The 21471-nt window shown below is 42.9% G+C and overlaps 2 protein-coding genes across 3 annotated transcripts; both read left to right on the top strand.

Annotated features, from left to right (window-relative positions):
* Positions 1 to 236: 236 nt before the first annotated feature.
* Positions 237 to 5835, top strand: dtx3 (deltex E3 ubiquitin ligase 3). 2 transcript variants are annotated; one of them, XM_084016081.1, is made up of 5 exons: positions 237 to 660; positions 869 to 910; positions 1418 to 2220; positions 3482 to 3699; positions 3933 to 5835. In XM_084016081.1, the coding sequence occupies exons 2-5, from the start codon at positions 898 to 900 to the stop codon at positions 4006 to 4008; spliced, it is 1110 nt and encodes a 369-aa protein (XP_083872207.1). In that variant the 5' UTR covers positions 237 to 660; positions 869 to 897; the 3' UTR covers positions 4009 to 5835. The 2 variants fall into 2 exon arrangements, with proteins under 2 accessions (XP_083872207.1, XP_083872208.1); XM_084016082.1 differs by lacking the exon at positions 237 to 660 and having other exon boundaries at positions 753 to 910.
* Positions 5836 to 7504: 1669 nt separating this feature from the next.
* On the top strand, positions 7505 to 10322 carry LOC311016887 (putative E3 ubiquitin-protein ligase DTX3). The gene is made up of 3 exons (XM_084014888.1): positions 7505 to 7841; positions 8327 to 8544; positions 8731 to 10322. The coding sequence occupies exons 1-3, from the start codon at positions 7551 to 7553 to the stop codon at positions 8807 to 8809; spliced, it is 588 nt and encodes a 195-aa protein (XP_083871014.1). The 5' UTR covers positions 7505 to 7550; the 3' UTR covers positions 8810 to 10322.
* The last annotated feature ends 11149 nt before the right edge of the window (positions 10323 to 21471 follow it).

The following is a 21471-nucleotide window of genomic DNA, read 5'->3' as shown; positions in this document are numbered from 1 at the left end:
TGAATGAGTGGGTATTCCCTCGACGGCGCGTGGGCTCGGCTCTTGCGCGCGTGGAGCGTTATTATTATAGTTGTGCATCACGACAAAAAAAAGTATGATTCACTCACAGCATGAAAAAAAAACAAAAAAATAACAAACCACCATTTGTCAGCCAATCAAGTCGGCTCAGTGACGAACTTCCTGGTCCCACTTTCTCGTAGGTCCCAGACCCCCTTGTTAATGGGTTCGGCTGTGTGTTTGCTCCTGCAACAGGGGGAGGGGGGGCAGCGGGCTGACGCCGGAGATCCGGACTCAAAATGAGGAGACGGAGCCACTGATCTGCCCGGTGAAAGCTGTCGGAGCCAGATAAGAAGAGTACCAACATGCTACTGACTCCGCGTTACGCCTAGCCCAAGGACGCGCCGCAGCGAGGAAGGCAAACATCACAGACCGGGGGGCGAGCTGCGGGATTTTGGATGGCGTTTGCCACAGCCGGGGAAGGGGCTGTTGGGAAACCCAAAGAGACATGAACTGGGGACACTCTTCGGATAACATGTCTTGACCGCAAACGAGTCATTATCCGGGGATAAACTGCGGCGGCACGCCAGAAATAAAGGCCTCCTCCGATGGAGCACCGCGCTCTTTAATCCGCCCAGAGACCTCCCCGACAGGCAGCAAAGGGTGAGGTACCGGAGCGATCACACTTAGCTGAAATCTCGACGCCAAATGTATCGAAAGCTAAGCTAATTTTGCGAAAATCGCTGAATATCTCTCCGCCGCCGCCGCTTTGCTGCTGCGGAGAATGGCTCAGTCCGAGTATCGCCCAGCGGCTGTGATAACGTTTGTTCCGGTGCTTCAGCTTGTCTTCCTCTCTCTTTCTGTTCAACAGGACGCTTTATTCACAATTGAAGGGGATTTATGGGATCGCAAGGTAAATGTTCTCCAACATCTAAACATAAAGAAGTGTCACTGTTGTGTTTGCATGCAGGCTTGTCGGCGGGCTCTCATGTTTTCCGCGTGTGACGGAGTTTAGTTCCCTTTGTTTACAGTGTGAATCAGTGAACAGCTGATCCGTCCTGATCCGATGCTGCCTGTTGTACATCTCCCTGACGTGCTGCGGCCGCTGCAAACGGCTGCACACGTAGAGATGTCACACTGACTACTGGATATAAATATATATATTCTGTTGATATACCTGAGCCACGAGGCCACGTAGACAAAAAAAGAAAGAAGTAAAGTCACCACAGCCGGCAGAAATAAAACTGTTGCAGCCACGTCTGAGCAAAAGATGGCATCATTTCCCATAATGCATTTGAAAATAGCATCATAGGCTAGTGCACAGCAACTTCCACAACTGGATTTACATTTACAAATGTGCAAATTGTGTTTCGTTTGAATGTCTTTGTGCTGATGACTTTGGTGTTGCCTCTCCATGCAGTTTCCTCTGATGAGATGAGTGTGCGTGCTGGCCAGGGCAGTGATGAGGTGCTGGTTTCACAGGCGGTGTGGGATTACCTGGCTGCAGCCGGGCGGCCCTGGCTCATTGACTTCCAGCACAAGCAGGGGATGAGCGCTGGTATCATTAGGCGAGGAGAGAGGGGAGGCTGTTGCGCCGTGAGGCTGCAGCCTGTAGAAGGCTCCAGGAACTGTGGAGCCGGGATGATGGATGGACCCATCTCCAGCGAGACACGAAAAGCCTTCATTGACTTATGCCGCTGTGCCCGCAAGGAAATGAGCAAACAGGATGGGGGACCCAAGAGGAAGAGGGCTCTGCTGCCCTGCGTGGGAGTCCTGGAGCCAAACGGAGAGGGGAGCCTGCTTCAGCCTCCGCCTCCCCAGCCTCGGCGCTCCCAGAGACAGCAGCAGAGGTTCAGGAAGCCTGCCGATGAGGAGGCCTGCGCCATGCTCCACGAGGCGTCCCAGAGGAAGGACACGGACCCGAGCTCGGCTTCCCACAGCGAGGCCGAGGACAACAGCACTTGTTCAATCTGCATGGGGGACATCGTGGAGAAGACTACCTTGGAGAGGTGCGGCCACTCCTTCTGCCGCTCTTGTCTGGATCAAGCCTTTAAGGTGAAGAAAGCGTGTCCTGTGTGTCGGCTAGTGTACGGCCAGTTGATCGGGAACCAGCCCGCTAACGGTACTATGATCGTAGAGCGGGACCCTGATCTGGAACTTCCTGGCCATGAAGGCTATGGTTGCATCTGCATCATCTACAGCTTCCCTCCCGGCCTCCAGGCGGTGAGTAGACGCAGACTCAAAGAGCCACTCGTTACCGTAATAAGTAGTGATGTGGACAATCATCTATGGGTGTAATGAAACAGTTATTTCTAATAAATAATACAAATCAAATGATAGAATTTGATAGAATAATTAAAATAATACATTCAGGCATCATCTTTGTCTGGCTTTCTTTTGCCAAAGCATGTATGTAGGTAACACTACATGAGATGTTTGTAAAGAATCCAGCCCCTATGCATCAGAAAATTTAATTTAAAATTCAGGATTGGGCCTTTTTTCTTAAAGCCTCTGAACACTGTCACAGGTGTTTTCAGTTATTCTGACTGATAAGACCTCTGCTCAGGTTGAAAGTGGGACAGAGCTTTGATGGGAATTTATAAGCGCACTAATCTCATCTAGCAATAAGCGTGATAAAGGTGTCCCTCGCCGCAAAAAGTTTCAAGAAAAGTAACAGGAGTCTTATAGATGTCAATCAATTACAGTCTGAACACACCCACACAGTACAGAGAAGAGGCCTAATCAGCCAGATTAACTGAAAACACCTGTGTGGGCGTTCAGAGCCTTTAAGGAAGTGAGCGAGGCGTCTCAGTATTGCTTCAGAGAGACTTTACCTTTTAAAGGTGTACGCCACTGATTTGGCCCTGCATGAGTGAATGAGCAAACAGAATGCGTTTGCTTCCTCATAAAATATTTGCATTTGTACATCCTGCATTGTTTACATCCATGTTTATTGGCTTGCAGTTTTCTTCTTTCCTACATTTGCTGGTACATTGCAGCATATCTTTGCACATTACCACAATTTTGTCATTCAGTGGAATAGTGTGAGATGATTGGAAGGACCGTGTATGTGGGTTCTTTAATATTTAATTTCCATTATTTGTTGACCATTTTATGGGTCAAACTTGTCCATGTGCTATAATATAACTCAGCCTCAGCCTGCATATGCTGTCAAGGTCCATGACTTCCGTTTGTAATGCAGGCTCTCGGTTATAAATTTGTCATCCGAACCGAGATAACCCCTCATGACATCAGCATTTTTTTCTTCGCTCCGCCCCAAGTAGACATCATAAGACCGTTTGTTTTTTTTATGGGCATTCCACTGAGACTACTGAGTTCCCCTTTCTCTGCATAAAAACATAAAAACAGACGTCACGAAAGACATTTAATGAATAAATGAAAAAACACTTCTGCTCACAACAACAATAGCTATTAAAACATGGGAAAAAAAGTCAAAACTGTTCCTGTTTGACCTCCTTAACAGCCAGAACACCCGAACCCGGGCGTTCGGTACCCAGGAACAGACCGTGTGGCCTACCTCCCCGACAGCCCCGAGGGGAACCGTGTGCTGAGCCTGCTGCGCCGGGCCTTTGAGCAGCGCCTTATCTTCACCATCGGTACCTCCATGACTACGGGCATGCAAAATGTCATCACCTGGAATGACATTCACCACAAGACCTCAATATGGGGCGGGCCTCGCTGGTATGTATGGCCTTCTGGCTCGAGGCAGACTGAGATTTAATTTTGGTTAACAGCCTCAAACAAATGTCCCATAAAGGTGTGGTAGTTGAGAAAAAAGGGCTCAGCGAAGACTGACAGATGTAATTCAAGTTGCTGACAAGGAAATGCTTTCAGTTGGTGTCCTTGGCTAGATGGCACTATTGCTGCCTGAGCTCATACTGATGCAGTGATGGCTTTTTTATTTCTCCTGACAGTTTTGGCTACCCAGACCCCACTTACCTGGTGCGAGTGACAGAGGAGCTCAGAGAAAAAGGCATCACAGCGGACTGACAGCGTGAAAATGACTCTTCCAAGACTTTGTATGACTTTCCGAGTGTCCTTGAGGTGGACGTGGCTCGCCTCCGTGTTGCGCTCCGAGGCTGCCCGTCTGTTACAGGATGACTGAAGATGAGGCCCTCAGCAGACAGGCGTCTGAACGCTGCAGCAGAGCCCACTTCGCTCCATTTACTTGTTCCTCTGTTTGTTCATTTTTCCCTCCATAGTTCAACTTAACCCAGTGCGCCGTGTGGAAGAAAATACTTTGAGTGCAGTGCATTCTTGTATTACAGTCCTCTACCTGTCACTGTTGGCAACAGGGCCGATACCTGACGCACTTATTTCAGAGCATCACGGCGTGTTGCAATTCATGGTACTTATGTATTATTTAGGAAATTCTAATTTAAATGTTATATAAAAAAATTGTTTATGTTATATTAATGTTTATTTCTATTCTGGGGATCACTTTATTTCTTACAAGCACATTGTTTTCGCTCCCCAGAAGCGTTAAGTAAGTCTCTAATTTTATTGTTACTAATTACCTGTTGTAAGGATAGTACTTGGGTTCTATGGCAGAATAGCACTGCTTCGTTAGGAATAATTCATTTTCAGAAGTTATTGCAATCTAAAGCACTCACAGGCACTTTTGTAAGAGAATCTTTTTTTTCTTCTTTTCCTCAGTGAAGTCATGGTTTTTGCTTCCTCTGTTTGGAAGAACGCTCAGAGAACACAGGTTTTTGCAGCTATCAGCTATTAGCTCGGTGGCGACAAGTTGATGTCAAACGCTTCATTTTTTCCCCTCCATTTGAACTTAAATAGAATGTTTAACTACAGCTCACTGCAGCACTTTTTTTTTAACATGCATTAGGACATTCCCCTGGGTTTATTTTTTGCTTTTGCCAACAGTCACTCCTGTTATTTCATGTCTCCCAGGTGTTGAGCCCATTGCCTCAGTTGTTAGTAATGAGCTCATCTAATTCCCAGATTTATGACGATGTCAAATATCAAAGGGCATATAGACCACTCAAACCAAATCAAAGGCACATAAGTTCAAATATCTATGCCTCTGTCCCTGGAGATTTGTCTGCTAATGTCCTCATTTAAAATGAGGTATGTTGTAAATGTATCTAAATAGATCATCTATGATACACATTGAACAAAATAACAAGAAAATGTTGCAGGAACAATTGATCTGATTTTGGGCGAGGGTGTTGATCTCATTTTGTTGTGCCTTTCTTACATTCACTTTTGATAAAAAAAAATAAAAAAAAACATTTAGAAATCCAGCATGATGTTACTAATGAATGGTCAGCATTCCGGGCGTATTTCGGTGTAAATCGCATTATGTTTGTAGATGTACTATCTGGCTTTATGTACAAATACTACACAGTTCATGAAAATATGTATACTAATGTGCATTAAATTAGCTTCTCCTTCATAAACATCCTTCTAGTCCGAATGCTGCAAAAACACTCTTTGCTAAGTGCAGTAAACTGCTTGGCTGGTGGAACATTTGTCATTAATTTGAATTGTCAAATCCATACATCAAATTCACTTATGTTTTCATCCCCCTTTTTTTTGTATTTTAGTTAGGGACCAACTGAAATATTTTGGGACACAGGATTGTAGTTCACAAAAGCTACTGTGCAAACATTTCTATGCATTACATAACTGAGCAGAGGCCAGGAGAACAGATCGTTGGGAGGGATAACGCATATTACAAATTGATGATGAAGGAAAAGTTGGGAGTTTTTGCTTTTTCTAATTGTGTTGATTCGTACTTTGTTGATATTCAGAAAAATGTGCTTTACATTTTAATACTTGAATAAAAAGTTAAGTTTGGGTTTGTCTTTGATATTCAATGTTGGCCCTAAATAAACCAGGTGCATCGTAAGCAAGTGGATATCCAAATTTTCCATTTGGAATGAGTCGGAGTGGTTGCTTCTAATCACAGTTTGGCCTGAACTGAATCTTGATTCAACATACTGAACTCTGAAATGCTGATAAATGTTGTGCCATCTCGATCACGCCTACAGACTGAACAAGGCTCGCACTATATCAAAATAAAATCCCTTATTTTGGGTGATAACTACCTTTACAAATGGGTAAATAATGTGGTCTGTATTTGATTCATTTTAGAGTATTTTAAGTATAGTCATGAATATTAATGGTTCCACTTCCAGTGACTGAGATGTGTCATAAAGAACTGTTCTATGGGGCGTCACAGTGGCTCAGATGTGTTTCACACCAACCACAAAGCCCTGGTTTGACGACCTTGGTTGTATGTCATGCCCTCTACTTATCACCGTTTATGAAGGATATCAGCAGTGTTACCGCTTGTTTGTTTGGGTGCATTTTGAAGAGATTAGATTTGGTGCTTTTGGCAATTATTTACTTTACTTTATTTACTTTTGGAAATATGAGAATTAAAAAGTGATTATGATTTTTTTTCTTCACAAGGTGATATTTATTCATTTTTTTTCATAAAGAAAATATGTTCCCCAGCAGAATCAAAGATCCTGTTTTCTACCTACACCTGCTTAAGTATTTAAAATTAGTAGTTTTTACAAAGGCAGCAGATAGTTGCCATGCAGTATCCTGATTTTTCAGGCCATAAGTCATTAATAATTGTCAAACTATTGGCTAGTTTGACCATTTGTCCAAGAAAGCACTAAAATACTAATAAACAATGGTCTCATTATTTGCTTGCTTTGCATACATAGTAGCCTATTGAACATTCAGAGTCTCGGGAACAAAGTTAAGTATTTTTTGGCCAAATAAGTTACAGGTGTATTCACCTACAAACCTATAGAAGGTTCAAATTTCTAGTGGACCCTTGTACCTTTTGTAATATGGCAGAAGAAACCTTAGAACACATGTTTTTGCCCTGTGTCCAAAAGGTTTTGGCTGGATATTCAAAATTGGATATCACTTAAGGTTAATGACAATCCATCCTTTGAAATTTCTCAATTTTTTTTTAAAGGACAATCTTAATCCATCTACTTCTGATATTATTAACATAATCATTCTCATGGTTAAATATATTCACTGTAACTGTTTTTACATCACTTTAAAAAATACATTCTAGCAAAATAGCAAGAAAGATTTATGATGATATATCTCGTTTCTTACTGTTTTGAAAGGTACTCCTTTATTTCATGGTCTTCCCTTTTGTATTTTAATGGTCTTGCACAGGTGATTGGGAAAATATTTATTTATACCATGTTTGCTTTGTATGACTCTCCCTTTTTTCTCTTTGTATTGTATTGCTTGTGTTTTTCCTCTAGCTTTTGTATGTTTGTGGACTGCCTTGACCTCTTGAGCCTATCGTCCACGTGTTCATGACGACAGATCAAGTCGGACACAAAACTCCCGCATGCATCGTGCGTCGATCGATTCCCCCGCTGTAAAAGTCAAACCAATCAGAGGTCAGCGTTTGCACCACGTGTATCAAGTGCTGGAAATTAGTTGGGACCTTCCTCATGTTGACGTCACGTACCGACCATTTGCATACATGTCAAAGCGGAAGACGCGCTTATGTGCCCACGTACCGGGAAATGATGGACAACGCAAGAGTCCGTAAAACTGCGGAAGACTGCGCCATTTGTTTGGACAAAATTCAGGAGGAGAAAACGCTGAAGTGCTCCCACTCTTTCTGCTCCGCGTGTATCGACTCGGTGTTCAAACGTAGGCCCGCGTGTCCGATATGCAACACCTACCACGGAGAGTACACGGGGACGCAGCCGGAGGGCACCATGGCGGTGGTCCGCCACTGGCAGCGGCTGCCCGGCTTCGAGCACTGCGGATCCCTCGTCATACACTACAGCTTCCCCGCGGGGATACAAGGGGTGAGGCTCTGACCGCCAGGAGGCTACGCACCGACACAGCCCTTGTTTACTATCTTTAAGTAATGGCTCTCAACTTGCTTGTGATATTGCATCTGTCCACCAGATGGTGCTGTTGTTTGTTTTTGTCTCCCACGTGAAAGCATCTGGATTAGGTATGAGAAGATGGCCGACAGCTGAGATGAGCTAATATTGACATATTTAAGATAAAGCCCCTTGCTACATTATGAAATGTCAAATAATTATCCATCCAAGTTTCCCCAAATCCAAGATGAGGTATTCAAATTAGAAGTCGACTGATAGTGGATCTCAAGGCCAATATATTTACGATAATTTGTAGCAGGAAAAAAAAACTTTTTTGTGGAGAATTGCTTTCTGCAGTACCAAAGCCCGACCTTAATAGAGATATCATATGAGAAAATGCATCAATGTCTTGGCCACGGCCATCAGTGTGGGTGACATATATGCTGTTGTTCACCACATTGCAGCCTGAGCACCCGAACCCTGGGGTGAGATACAGCAGCACCTCTCGTACCGCCTTCCTGCCAGCCTGCGAGGAGGGTGAAAAGGTCCTGCTGCTGCTGAGGAAAGCCTTCGACAGGAGACTCACCTTCACCATCGGACGATCTGTCACCACAGGCCTCAACAACGTCATCACCTGGAACGACATTCACCACAAGACCACCATGGATGGGGGTCCACAATTGTACGCAGGTTATTGCTGTAGAATAATCAGTTATTTAAACGTGATGGTAGAGACATTTTTCTTGCTGAAGAAAATTCCTTTTTTGTGAGGTCTAACGTTTCAAAGCTAGGTTATTTGGTAAAAGGTAAAAACAAAGTTGTTATTCTTGTACCGGAGATGTGCTGACACCTACATTTTGTTTCTCAGTTTTGGATATCCAGATCCAGGATATTTGTCCAGAGTTCAAGAGGAGCTTCGTCTTAAAGGAGTCACGCTGGATGACTGATGGGAGAAGACAATCAGACAATGTCCTTCAAATAGATTTGCTTCTATTGAAGTCTTTGATTTCAAATCTGCACTTTTTTTTAAAATTCCTCAAGAAGGAATCATCACCAGGAGCACTTTGAGATGATTGTATTGTATGAAGGTTAGTGGCTATTTCCATAGAGTTTTCAACTATACCAACTTACTATGCAAAATACAGTATGTGATCCAACACAAAGGTCACCGTACAGTGATCATCAAATTTCAATAATGTAAATATCGTTTGTAACACTGGATCACGTGTCATGTGTCACGTTCTAAAAGCAGAAGAAAATGAGGGATAATTTTGTATTTGGCATTGTCATAAGTAGTGTATTGAGTTTAATGGATTGTCTGTATTTCTCTTATTGTCAACAAATCCCATATAAAGACCAAAATCAGCAATTCATTGATCCCAATACAGCAAGTATTTCCTGAGTAGCCAAACCCCAGATATAAAATGTAGCTTATTCTTCTGAACCATTGACCAAATACTGTCCAAGACCTCTTAAAACATGGGTGCCATGTAAGGCTGAAACGATTATTCTTAATTTATGATGATGATTATGATTAAACGAGTAATTCGATTACAAAAAATTCTCGAGGCAAACACTGCCTCGAAGCTTCGTTAAATTCCTATCTCGTCATTATGGACCACACGGACCGTTTTTGAGGAAGCCAGGACTCCAGAGTGCGACCATTAAGGGCGCACATGCGACCAAAAATCAGTGAAATGCAGCTAAATATATTCCTTGGTAGCACCGGTGCTCCGGTAATGTTTTTTTTCCTCCCACAACATACAGAGATGAATCACCACGGTCTGAGCCAATCAGAGGCCGAATAGGGGCGGGCCTAGGCTTCTCATTGGCTCAGAACCCGGTCTCTTCTTCTGTGAATATGTGAGGAAAAGTAATCAAGTAGAGTGACTTGGGCATCAAAAATGATGAGCCGGTTACGCGAACCGGGCGGTCGGACGGGTGTAGTTTTAAGAACCGGTCATTTGATTCGGTCTCCACCATTACACCGTACGACCTGTTGGAGTATCGTCGTTCAGAATCGTTACAAAGCACCAGAAACACAACCGGTACCGGGACAGGTGAGTGGTGGGCCGAGCCCCCCCCCCCCCCCGCAGCGTCAGGCAGCCACAAACCGAAGCAGTGAGGAGTCAGACATGATAATAACAATTAACAGTGCTTATAATCACCAAAGACGCGCATTTTAACTTTATTTGTAAACACTTTAGGTTATTTAGATTTATTGTTTGTGTTGAGATTTAAATAAAGAAAAAACATTTATCTTTAGCATTTTTTCCCTTTCTTTTTTTCTTATCTTTATTCCTGTTTCTAGTCATTGACTGAATGTGTTAAGGAATTAACAGTGTATATGGGAGCTATATACAATGTTAATTTTTATCCGATTACTCGATTAATCGATGGAATAATCGGTAGATTACTCGATTACAAAAATATTCGATAGCTGCAGCCCTAGTGCCATGTTCCTTATTAGATAACATGACCACTGTAGTTTGTTTTAAGCAGATCCCAAGTACACAGTCCTGCTGCTGTTAATATACTATAGTATACTAAATATATTTAGTAACACACCAGATCTGTGACAACAAATTTACCATCTTTTTCTAAAAAAACCAAGCGTACCAGTTTTGTTTTACAATCACAGCATATAGAATATCACCGGTCTTATCATATAGCACCTTTAATACTATATTAATTAATTTTGTGCCTTTTTATATGACTTCGGTCAACTAGAGCCAAATAAAAGGAGTGTCAGGACTTATCTAAAGTCTTTAGTCTTAAAAACATCTTTGATATTTTCAGTCCTGCCTTTTGCCTGTCTGGTTCACTAGAGGGCGATGCTGTCCTCTAGAAAGAGCGTGTGATGGCATCTGCTTGGTATGCAGCTGTATCATCATCACAAACCCACAGTCCTGCAGCACCTCCCAAACCTCATCGCCCAAAGTCAGTGAGAGGAGCAGAGCATCTGCTATAGATGATGAGTCATGTGTTTCTATGGGGCTCTGGGCAGTTTTAAGCGGCCTACCAACAGTGTACGTATACGACGGAGAGTTCCTCTTGACCATATTGAGCCGATCCTCTCTGGACTCCTTAATATGTGTAAAGATGAGCTGTGGTAGTTACATGCACACACGGACGCCGATTCAGTTAAAAGTCAATCAAGACGGAATAATTAAAGGCTCATCTGTTATCGGACTGAATGCTAAATGTAACAACCATTACTAGCACAAAGAAACCTGAACATATTGCACAAAGAGAAGCATTGTGTTGCCTCAGATCTCTTTTCATGCAGCAAAGCAGGCAGACACACATGCTCTGTTTGCACGTTTAACCAAGTTTCAACTGAATATGAACAACAGCCTGCTGATCGTCCTCTTACAGGGTTACGGGTGGAGGAAATGGCTTTTAACCTATATTTCTTTATCAGACAGAGTGCACATGTGATGAGTTACCGGGCTCTGCCTCTTTAGCGCTCTGGTGTTTAGTGGCTGGGGGCATTTCTGTGGCCTAGGATCCCAGGGCATCTGCTGCTCTGCACAAAGCAGACCAGGACCCATCTGGTCAAATGTACACCCCCACCACCACCTCCCCCACTCACCTTTTCTCCCATAATTTATGATTTCATTTTTTTAATACTTCCTTTTATTCTCTTCACCCCTATTTCCCCTGTTGTTTATCATTTTGTTTTAAGGTGTAGCCGCACATACCTGATTCAGCTTTATTTGCAGATTTTGTTGTTATTGATTACACTGTAATTGTCTTTCTGAGTACAAAGACATACAAAGAGATACTCTGGAAATGTAACCTACATTTGAATACAAGACATTCCCTGTGAGATGCCGAGACCATTTCCATAAGAAGAAATCCTCCCATCTGACTGTATTACGGGCATTATTTGTTCAAATGCAAAATATTAGTTTAATTTAAATAAAATGGCTTTGATATGTATTTTTTGCACCCTTAATTACAAAGTAAGGTGTTGGGTCTACAATTAGCATTACAATTGAATGACTCTGTGCCTTTGTCTGCAGCACACTTTCATGCACAATTGCAGAAATATTACCAGAGATAGAAATATGTATCAATAATCATGCAGAGCAATGTTGTGGCAGATTAAATATGCATCCATGGCTGCCTCCTCTATAAAATGGATTGATGATAGAGTGAATATAAGCTCTCAGTGGATTAAGACCAATACATCTGTAGCTGCTTACACTCGGTTCCATCAAACATCACTCTGCTGTGGCACGATATCTTGGGCTATTCTCCCTGTCAGGCACTGAAAACACCACGAGTCTTTGGTTTCTTGTTTCTGGCTGTGACTACATACGGCTTCTCGGGAGGGGCTCCCAAGAAACACACAGACGTGCCTGCCCGTCAGACAGAGAGATGTGCAGTGTTTCCTATACTAGGGATGATAAGAAAATCATTATGTGACGATGCGGAGCTGCCGTTCTCGCCCCCTCTTCCCACTGTGCTCCTTAATTAGAGTGTCTCTGGCTGTGGGGAGAACCCTGGCACATTGCCTGCCTGCCTGCCTCCTCTTCCTCTGGTGCTAGAGCCACCCAATCACAGAACTACCTGTCTGTCTGGGTGCAAGGCGCGCCACTCTTTGTCTCCCTTCACAATAATGAGGATCAACTTCCCCAGACGTACTTTTGCATATACCTTTTTGAAGGTTTACTCTTTTCTAACATCGTAACCCAGTTCCCTGACAAAGACGTCAAAGAAACAGATTCTCTATGGCTCTGAATTAATCTCAGGACAAACGAGGGTATTTCAGGCTGCAGCCGTATTTCCGGTAAACGGACAGAAGGCGGCATCTGTCTGTGTGCACACTCTTTGTGTGACAGAACGTCAGCCCACACCGCTGACATGCTCTTTCAATGAGCCTCAGGCTGTTTGCTTAAAAACAGCAAAGTGAAGGTGGGTGTATGGGCGCTTGTGCTTTTGTGGCTTTTGTCTGTGTGCCCTTGACTGCATCTGTGCTTACAGTATGTACGGATATGCACTAGTGAATACTCGCATATTCATAGCCGGGCCTACACAGCTTTTTGTCTGCCTGATTTAGCTGAACAGGCCCTCTGCTTTTCTTAGTAATGCCGACAGATTTACTAGCTCAACCCGCAGACAGGACTCGGCAGCAGAGCTGGCAACTCTTAGGGTCTTTGGCTGGGTTGTCAGCGTCCCAGATTGAAGGCTCTGCTCAAGCTGTTCTTCATTAGCCACAGCCGAGATCTGAGAATAGCCATACAGCTCCATCATCTGTCCTCTGTGAGAGAGATTCAAATGTCCAGTAATTACCTCTCCATACATAAATAAGTAGTGTTGCTAATAGTCGTTCATCATGCTTGTTGAAGTGTTTTTGTTTCGTATCTCACACAATGCCCAACATGGAAAATATCCAACAAAAAGCTGAATAACTTCCCCTGCAAATCCAGTGTAAGACACCCTTTTTCTTGGTGCAACGAGGAAGGCCAAACTCTTTTGTCGTCTTTCCTGTCTGCAGCCTCAGCCTTGGCCATCCACTCTCAGACTACCTCGTGTAAGAGCGATTAGCGGTGGTCGTCATGGCAACTAGCATGACCTTTCTGTCACTTTACAAACAGGAATCTCAACCAAGGCCCGTCTTTCTTCTGAACAACTGCAACAGCTGTCTGGAGCTTCTTCTTTTTTATCACATTAGTGTAAAAAGTGTTTCTTTTTCTGATAGCGGACACAACACGTATCCACAGTAGCAAAGTTGTATCCAGTGGCCCCTCGACTCTTTGTGAGCATTATACTCCTTGAATAGCTATGAACCCTTTTATCTCATTTATATAGAACGATCCTGTAGTTTGGCATACCAGGTTCAAGTGAATGGAAAGCATGGTTAGCTCTATAAATGGAAACTTAGGAGTCACAATTACAAACCAAATTGTAGGATTTCAGCCCCGTTTATTTACACCTGTAGGCTACAGAGGAGGGAATGATATTAGTTGTTTCCGAAGAATTGCCAAATTGCAGATGTGACAGAGGAAGCATCGTTGTTATATACAGAACTGGCCTCAGGCAGGATCCTGTGCTCAAGCTGTTAATGCTTCACATTGAATATACAGTTTAAACATGAATACAGACCAGCTCCAGAAGACAAATATGTTTGCACAATTTAGTTTATGTTTTAGGTTGATAAAGCATTCTCTGCTACAGCTTATTGCGCCTGCTGACCGATATTGTATAATTAATCCATATGTGATGTTACTAAATGAACTATTTCATGTCGTATAATTCCGGTTGAGCATCCATGCAGCGACCGAAGAAGATCAGACTAAACCCACTGAACTAGCAGAAAAGGAATACCGGTGTTTTTAAAATGTCTCAAGGTTAAGTGTGTGAAGACGGGAGTTTATCAGACGGGTACCTCGCCTCACCGTTTGTTGATGTAGACGCGTCATACTTCCTGAGGGCGTTCCAGGAGTTCTTACAATTAGCAGCTGCACCTTATGACAACAAACAGCTCACTCAGCAGTTAAGCCGGTGAATCATGAGAGTAAACACAAAGCTTAATCATGTCAGACAATTATTGCAGGAGTTGAGAACGTTGTGTGAGCGACCCTTTCCTCGTATGATCAATCACAGTCAGTCACAAGATGCAGGTGAAATGGCATTTAGCCACTTTGCTGTCCACTTTTGGTACAAACTACCAATAGAAATGAAATCTGCCCTTACCGTTGCTTCTTTCAAAAAGAAAATGAAAACCCACTTATTTTCTATTCCTTTTTGTTTTGTTTTGTATTATTCTCTTCTTATATGAACCTTTGTGTTGTTTCTGTATAGGTTTAAGCTGTTTTACTGTTGTCGTTATTTAATTTTATATTGTTATTCAAATGATTATTATCGTTTTATTTTATATTGTTATTTTTTTTATTGTTTTATTACTATGGTTATTCAATTATTGTTTTATTTTCTCATTTTTGTTTACATTTTATTTATTTATTTTTAAAGCATTTTCAATGACAACAGTGTATGATATTGTGCTGTATAAATGAATATGCCTTTGACTTTGACATATTCAAAACCCCAAAACGATCAGTAAGGTTAATTATTTTTATTTTTTATTTATATTAATAGCTTATACTGTAGTAGCCAATATAACTCAAAACCAAAACATTAAGGAAATCTTGACAGAAGCTTGGGTTTAACTTTGGGGAAAATTATTTTCAGAAGTTTGTGGCATACAAATTGTACTTATTTAAATGTAAATGTAATTTAATCTATGAATATTTTGTCTCCACTAAAGAGCTCTTGTGAACATCAAAAGCCAGCTAATTAGAGATGGAGCAAAGGTAGAGAGTGGTCATTTCATATAGCCAGTGTAGCATACTGATGCCTTTCACACAGCTGCCTCTAAGCCTCCTCTAGTCACTATGAAGGTGGGAAGGACAGGAAGTGAGAAAAATAAATTGCATATCTGCTTATCAAAGATGCCTCCTAAAAAAGCAAAAACCTTGGAATATGTGCGTCAAAGAGAAGAGGAAGTATAAAAAAATAGAGGAAGAAGAAGAAGCAGTTTTGGGAGGGCAGACAAAGGACGGATGAAAATCCTCCACAGGAATATCTTTGAAGCTGATGTGTTGCATAGTAACAGACTGCATTCCTGCATCTGACCAAGCATTGATTAAAAACATCTCTTCCTTTACTTTCTACAGCACTCGGTGAAACCACGGGTTAAATCTAGAATGTCGAACTAAAACATTTTCAAACATGAAACCATGCTGAACTCTGACCTGTGAATCTCCAGAAGGTCAAGGCAACGTTTTATCCTGTGACTCTGTTTGTGACACATTTTTTGAATTTGCATAATTGTCGGGTGAATAAACGAGAAGTGAATATTTGCAGTGTGACAATTCCACAGATAGTTAGAAATGCCATAATCATATAAATAAACATGAGCGAGATCGTCTCCTGATTGTGTTCCTCTCTCCCTGGTGTACGGTTGGCAGAGGTTGAATGGATGCTCAGGTTGGCGTCGTTTCCACCCAGACTCTGGCATGCAGACCATGTTTACCGAGTTCATCAAGTGCCTCGCATGTCTCATAGTATTGCTTCAGTATCTGCACTGCATGTGCTGCAGAAACTACTGCTGTGAGTCACTGGCTGAGGCTTGTACTGTAAATCTGCACCATCCCCTCAACACTTCTGTTATAAATATAAGACAATAAGATGCACACTGCAGTTACATAGTAAAGCAGGACGGGTACATTTTCTGTGAATGTGCAAATCTGCTGTTTCCCTAAATAAAAACACATGCGTTGTACATCTGCCTCGTCCTTCCCTTTTTCTTTCATTATCTGAGATAAAAGCCTCCCTTTTCCCTTTAAAAAAGGAAGGCTTTTATTACAGATAGAACAGCTACCTGTTGTTGTCATAACAACATACCCCTGCAATGAAAATGGTTGTGGATCAGCGCATCCAATGGCAGTTAAATAGTAACACTGATAACAAAGGAAGAGTGGCCATATAAGCCTCTCTTACGTTTCCTCTGTTTGATCTTCACATCGCCGCTGCAACTTGGCTCATCCCAGTTTCCCGTGGATGCCGCCTGACAGCAAAGACCTCTTCCCAATGCAGTGCTTATGTAATCTGCATCGGCTCTATGCTTCAGCTCCCCCTTTGAGTATATGTACATGCAAGAACATCCCTCCGCTGTGCGTATTCTGTGTGCTTTTTACGGCTCCGCCATCACTAAGGATCAATGTCATTGCTCGGCTGTATTGTTGCTCCTTCTTTTACACTCCAGTGTCTGTCTCTGTTTGCAGCGGGGCGAACATAAAGCATTTCTCTCTTCAAAGTCCACTTCATTTTGAAGTCGACCACAGATCAGGTTTGGACTTTAATCCAAATCTATTAAAGCTATTAAAGACATCCTCCCATCTTCCCATGCACCCTCCCCCCTCGGCCTTTACGGAAAAAGCAGAAGAGTTATTGCTCAGTGGGAGGGCCCTCTGGTCCTGCTTGCATCCCGGACTAAGCCGAACACACACACCTCACAGTCCCTCCAACCACTAAAGGCACATTCTCCCGCCTGTAGCCATGGCTCCCTAAAGAAGAGTGGTGAAGACAAAAATGAGCAGAGTGCTGTCTGCGGTAGCCTCGGCCTCCCTTTGTCTCTCCCCTTTTCCTTCCCCCCACTGCTAATACTCCTCTCATAGCTGCAGGGACCAAAGGGAGAACAGTTGCATCCATGCACGCGCATTCAGGCGCATGTTGATCGCTGATGGAGACACGTTCTGTTCGGAGGAATGCGCCGGTGCTTTTGAATGGCTGCCGATGTGATACGGCAGGCCCATCCGTCCATCCGTCGACTTCGGCTGCCAGATTTGGACTCAGTACTTTGATGCAGTGCTTTTGCACATGAGCACTGAGTAAAAAAACGATGGCGGTGAAGCACAGCAGAGACACAATATGGTGTAATTACGGAGTAATTATCACTGCTGTGCTCTCAGTCCGCTGCAGCTGACCTAATCTAACATTTTAATCGGCATGAAGGACAAAGCATGGGACCCTGCACTGGGGCAGCTGAGAGGGCAGCGCTTATGGCCGATGTACTGGATGTACTGGATGTCTCCGTGTTATTTTGGCGTGCTCAGACACACGCAGGATGTGGCCTGTTGCCAAATCTGCTGTGTTTTTCTGTGTGTGTGTGTGTGTGTGTTGTAACATACAGCCCAGTGCTCCTCCTCATCCTCTCATGCTCAGACAGTGTCACATTGTGCACAGCAGAGCATGCCTTGCCCAGTGATCACAAAGAAGACCACATTGTGTGTTTTTGTACTGTGTTTATGTCCTGGGTGTAAGTTTTGGATTGGTGCACTCATCATGGGGAACATTTAAATAAACGGGCACAGTTCCTAAGAAACAAAACGCTCATATGGATAATTTTTTTATCATTTCTTTTATTGAACTATGTAGAAAATTAAACAGGCAAGCACTGAAACAGATCATGTACAACATAACAACCCTTATAGGATGAGAACTAGAGGTAAACAAGTCAGGGGACATTAGCTCTTCTGGCAAATACAAGTGCGTAAACATACACGAGAGGCAATGCTCACACTCATAGCATATAAGGATTAGAATAAACCGATGATTACATCCAGCCCACATCTGCTCAATTTGCATGACTTGTGCCACAGACATGTTGGTCCGTCCCAGTTAATGCACAAGGATGTGTCCTAAAAACAGCACTGCGATTTCTCAATTCCTTTGGAAAAAAAACAAAAAACAGCATCCAATTTCCGAGGAACGACGTGTGCTTCCCCGCTGTGGCCACAGGGGACATTAAACAATTGTTCACATTTGACTGAGCTCATTGGCGGTGCTGTCAGGGAAACGCAAGGTCAAGAGTGAGCTCTGGGGAAGCCGAAGGTTTAACCATGGGAGGGAGTTTAGGGTCAGAGGTCAGACAAAGAGGTGGGGGTGTTTAGTCCTCAGTGAGCCTGAAGAAACAGAAGACAGATCTGTTCAGGTGGACGGCTGCTGATGCTGTGTGAAGTGATGATGCAGTGGGTGCGAATGAAGGAAGAGGATTTTGTTAAAGTAATCATCAAGGAAAATAATTGTAGACAAGAAAGAATTCGTTGACACTCATCTCGAAAAAAAGAATATTTATACATTATAAAAAAATTGGAATTTAACTGCCAGCCTTTAGAGCGAGGAGCTTGAATAGAGATGGACAGGATAAAAGGCGTAATAGGTACGTTGTGATCATGTCCTGTTACATCATGTTGTACCACCCCCCCTTTTTAGAGCGTAAACTGGCTGAATTGGAAATGGATGGGTTTGAATATTCTGGCCCTGCCCTGCACTGCGGCAGAGGCAGAGAATCTGGTGTCTGTGTCTCAGAGAGAGAGAGAGAGAGAGAGAGAGAGAGAGAGAGAGAGAGAGAGAGAGAGAGAGCACACTGCAGGACACAACACACCTCATCAGTAATCAAAGATTAGCACATATCTGGCACAGATGCCTGTGGATGGATGATTTTTGCTGCATTCATGAGCATGTTTTTTTTTTCCAACCAAAAATGATAATATGGAAGAGTTCAATCTTATCTTACTTCTGGAATGTGCTCGTTGTGTTCGCTGCGTCCTTGATCTGAGGACCCGGATCACGATGTCGATATAACACAACAACAGTGAGGGCCGTCCCCTCACTGCTGCATGACTCACCTCAGATCACCCTTCAACCAGCTTAGACCCCGCCTGTCTGACTCTCTGGGCTGTCAGGTGTAAATCCTATTTGTCTTTTGGTTGCACATGCCTTTGAACAGGACTGTATTACTGCTGGGCATGTTCATACTAACTTAGTCAGACTTGTTCAAATTTGGTTCAAACCTGCTTTAATCATCTCAGAAACATTTCAAGGATTTTCTCCCCAAAAAACTGGCAACCGTTATCCATGCCTTCATAACGAGTACATTTTATAGTAGTTTATAGTAGTACATTACTACCTCCTGCCTCTCAAGGATATACAGCAGACGATCCCTCTCCTCCCTCCAGGTCATCCAAAATGGCTGCTGGGATTTTGATTCTGCACCACTCCGCTTTTAGAATCGATTCGTGGATATTATTGAGCCCTGAGACGCCTCGCCACATGTTATCTATCAGATCTCTGATAGTCCCCTCTAGCACCCTGAGATCCTCATGGGTGCTGCTCCTTGTTGTACCAAGGTCCAGATTCACAGGTTTAGGTATTCTAGACCTAGATTCTGTGGAACGACCTATAGGAGATCAGGACGAATCCCATCTTTAAACTCACTTTCATAAACCTACTTATCTACAATTGCTTTTCTGTGATTTGATTCTGTGTTTTATGATATTTTACCTCTCTCTCTATATATGAATCAATGAGACTTTCTATTGGTGTCCACCATCAATCTAGATTTCAATTGATCGATTTAAATGTCACCAGAGAGATGATGACGGTAGCACTTTTTAATGTTGGATTTATATTGTTTCTTATTTTTTAAATGGATACTCAGATGAGTGAAGTGTGAATCAGAATGGATCCACTGTGTTTTACAGCCTGTTGAATTGGCTTTGTGTGGCTACAGTGCCCTCCCTCCCCTCAGTCAAAGTCACCAGCTGTTTGCACAGGAGACAAAGAACTTCTGTGTATGGAAATGTCTTCATGAAAATGGCAAGGTTGATCCTGAAAACTCACTGGACTGTGGCACGATGCCACATCTCCTTAACTGAGTCCTCAAGGAACAAGCCACAGCTGAGTGGGCAATTGAACTCTCTGTGCCTGTCCAGATGTTGGCCTAATTTACTACGACGAGCAGCGTATGTGGCCCATTTGCATGTCCTCACACCCAGTGTGTGTGTCTGCATGTGTACAATGTCAGCCTTTACCTCAGGTGCTCCAGCATTCGCCCCACTGACATTCCATGAATCATTGGAGTGGTTTTTTGTTGTTGTTTTTTTTTTACCAAAAGCAGCAAGATCTGTGGATAGCTCAGGCTCAAAGTGCTCACACAAGTTTCTTAATGAGCACAGACAGAAAACAAGCACCCATATGAATGTGTAAATGGAGTTGCAATAATGCCCCCCTTTCTGATCGGACTATTCTTATAAAATATATATTTTTTTAAGTATATATGTGCATTAAAGCTGCTGTAATCAGATGGGTCAAAAGAGTCACTTGTGGTGAACTGAACTGAACTTTTCAACGTTTCTCAGCTCATTGCTTTGTTTTTTTTTGGTTTGGCATGCAATCATGGCCACTGACAGCAGGAAGAAAGTCCCAAAAACCGACTGTACACAACCTGCTCAGCACCAAACAGCAGAAAGACACAGTTGGGGAGCTGGTGAACATGATGGAGCATTTCAGCAGCTAAAGAATCAGGATTTTCACTCTGTAGTTGGTTGAGACCAAAATAGAGATGAAAGGAGAGTGAATATTCGACTTCAATTCAGCAGGTGGAGCTGATAACATTTCCAAAATCACCTTGCATTCCCTGCACTGTGTCATTGGAGCTTATTAGCACTAGAGGACGTCGCAGAAGAGGCACCATGCACATGTGCTGGTTGACCTGTGCCGCGTCTTGTGGCACCAGGCCAGTTTTAGACACCTCTGCAGCTGGCAGCGACCAGATGTGGCGTATTTGAAGAAAGATGAGAGCAGCAGTCATGTGCATCTTCAGAAGAGACGGAGAAGCTGTGAAATTTTCCAACAGCCTGCAAATATGAACGCGTGCCAAGTCCAAGTGCAATATATCTGTCTGTCTGTCTGTCTGTCTACAACAATGTTCATTAACCTTCAAATTAATATAATAAATATTTGGTTCTTGTTCTATTAATTAAAGTGTATCTTACCCTTCAGGCTCAGGGTTAGAGTGAAATATATTAATTTTGCATCATAAATTCATGGATTTGTCTCTATTGTGCTGCTCTCTCTGCTCTCATCCGTCCATCGTTTCTCCTTCAGTATAACACTGATGGTATATGGTGCTATGATACTTTGAGTCCACTATTTATTGTATAACAGTTTTCACTTTTCATTCGGACTGGACCACATCATGGCAAACATAGTGGACTACAGTGATTAGTCATTGTGGACCCAGCCTGTGACAGTG

The sequence above is a fragment of the Eutrigla gurnardus genome, assembly GCF_963514095.1.
Source record: "Eutrigla gurnardus genome assembly, chromosome: 8".
Classification (NCBI taxonomy): Eukaryota; Metazoa; Chordata; class Actinopteri; order Perciformes; family Triglidae; genus Eutrigla; species Eutrigla gurnardus.
Note: the sequence above shows the minus strand (reverse complement) of the source record. Positions and strands in the feature narration are given on the sequence as shown.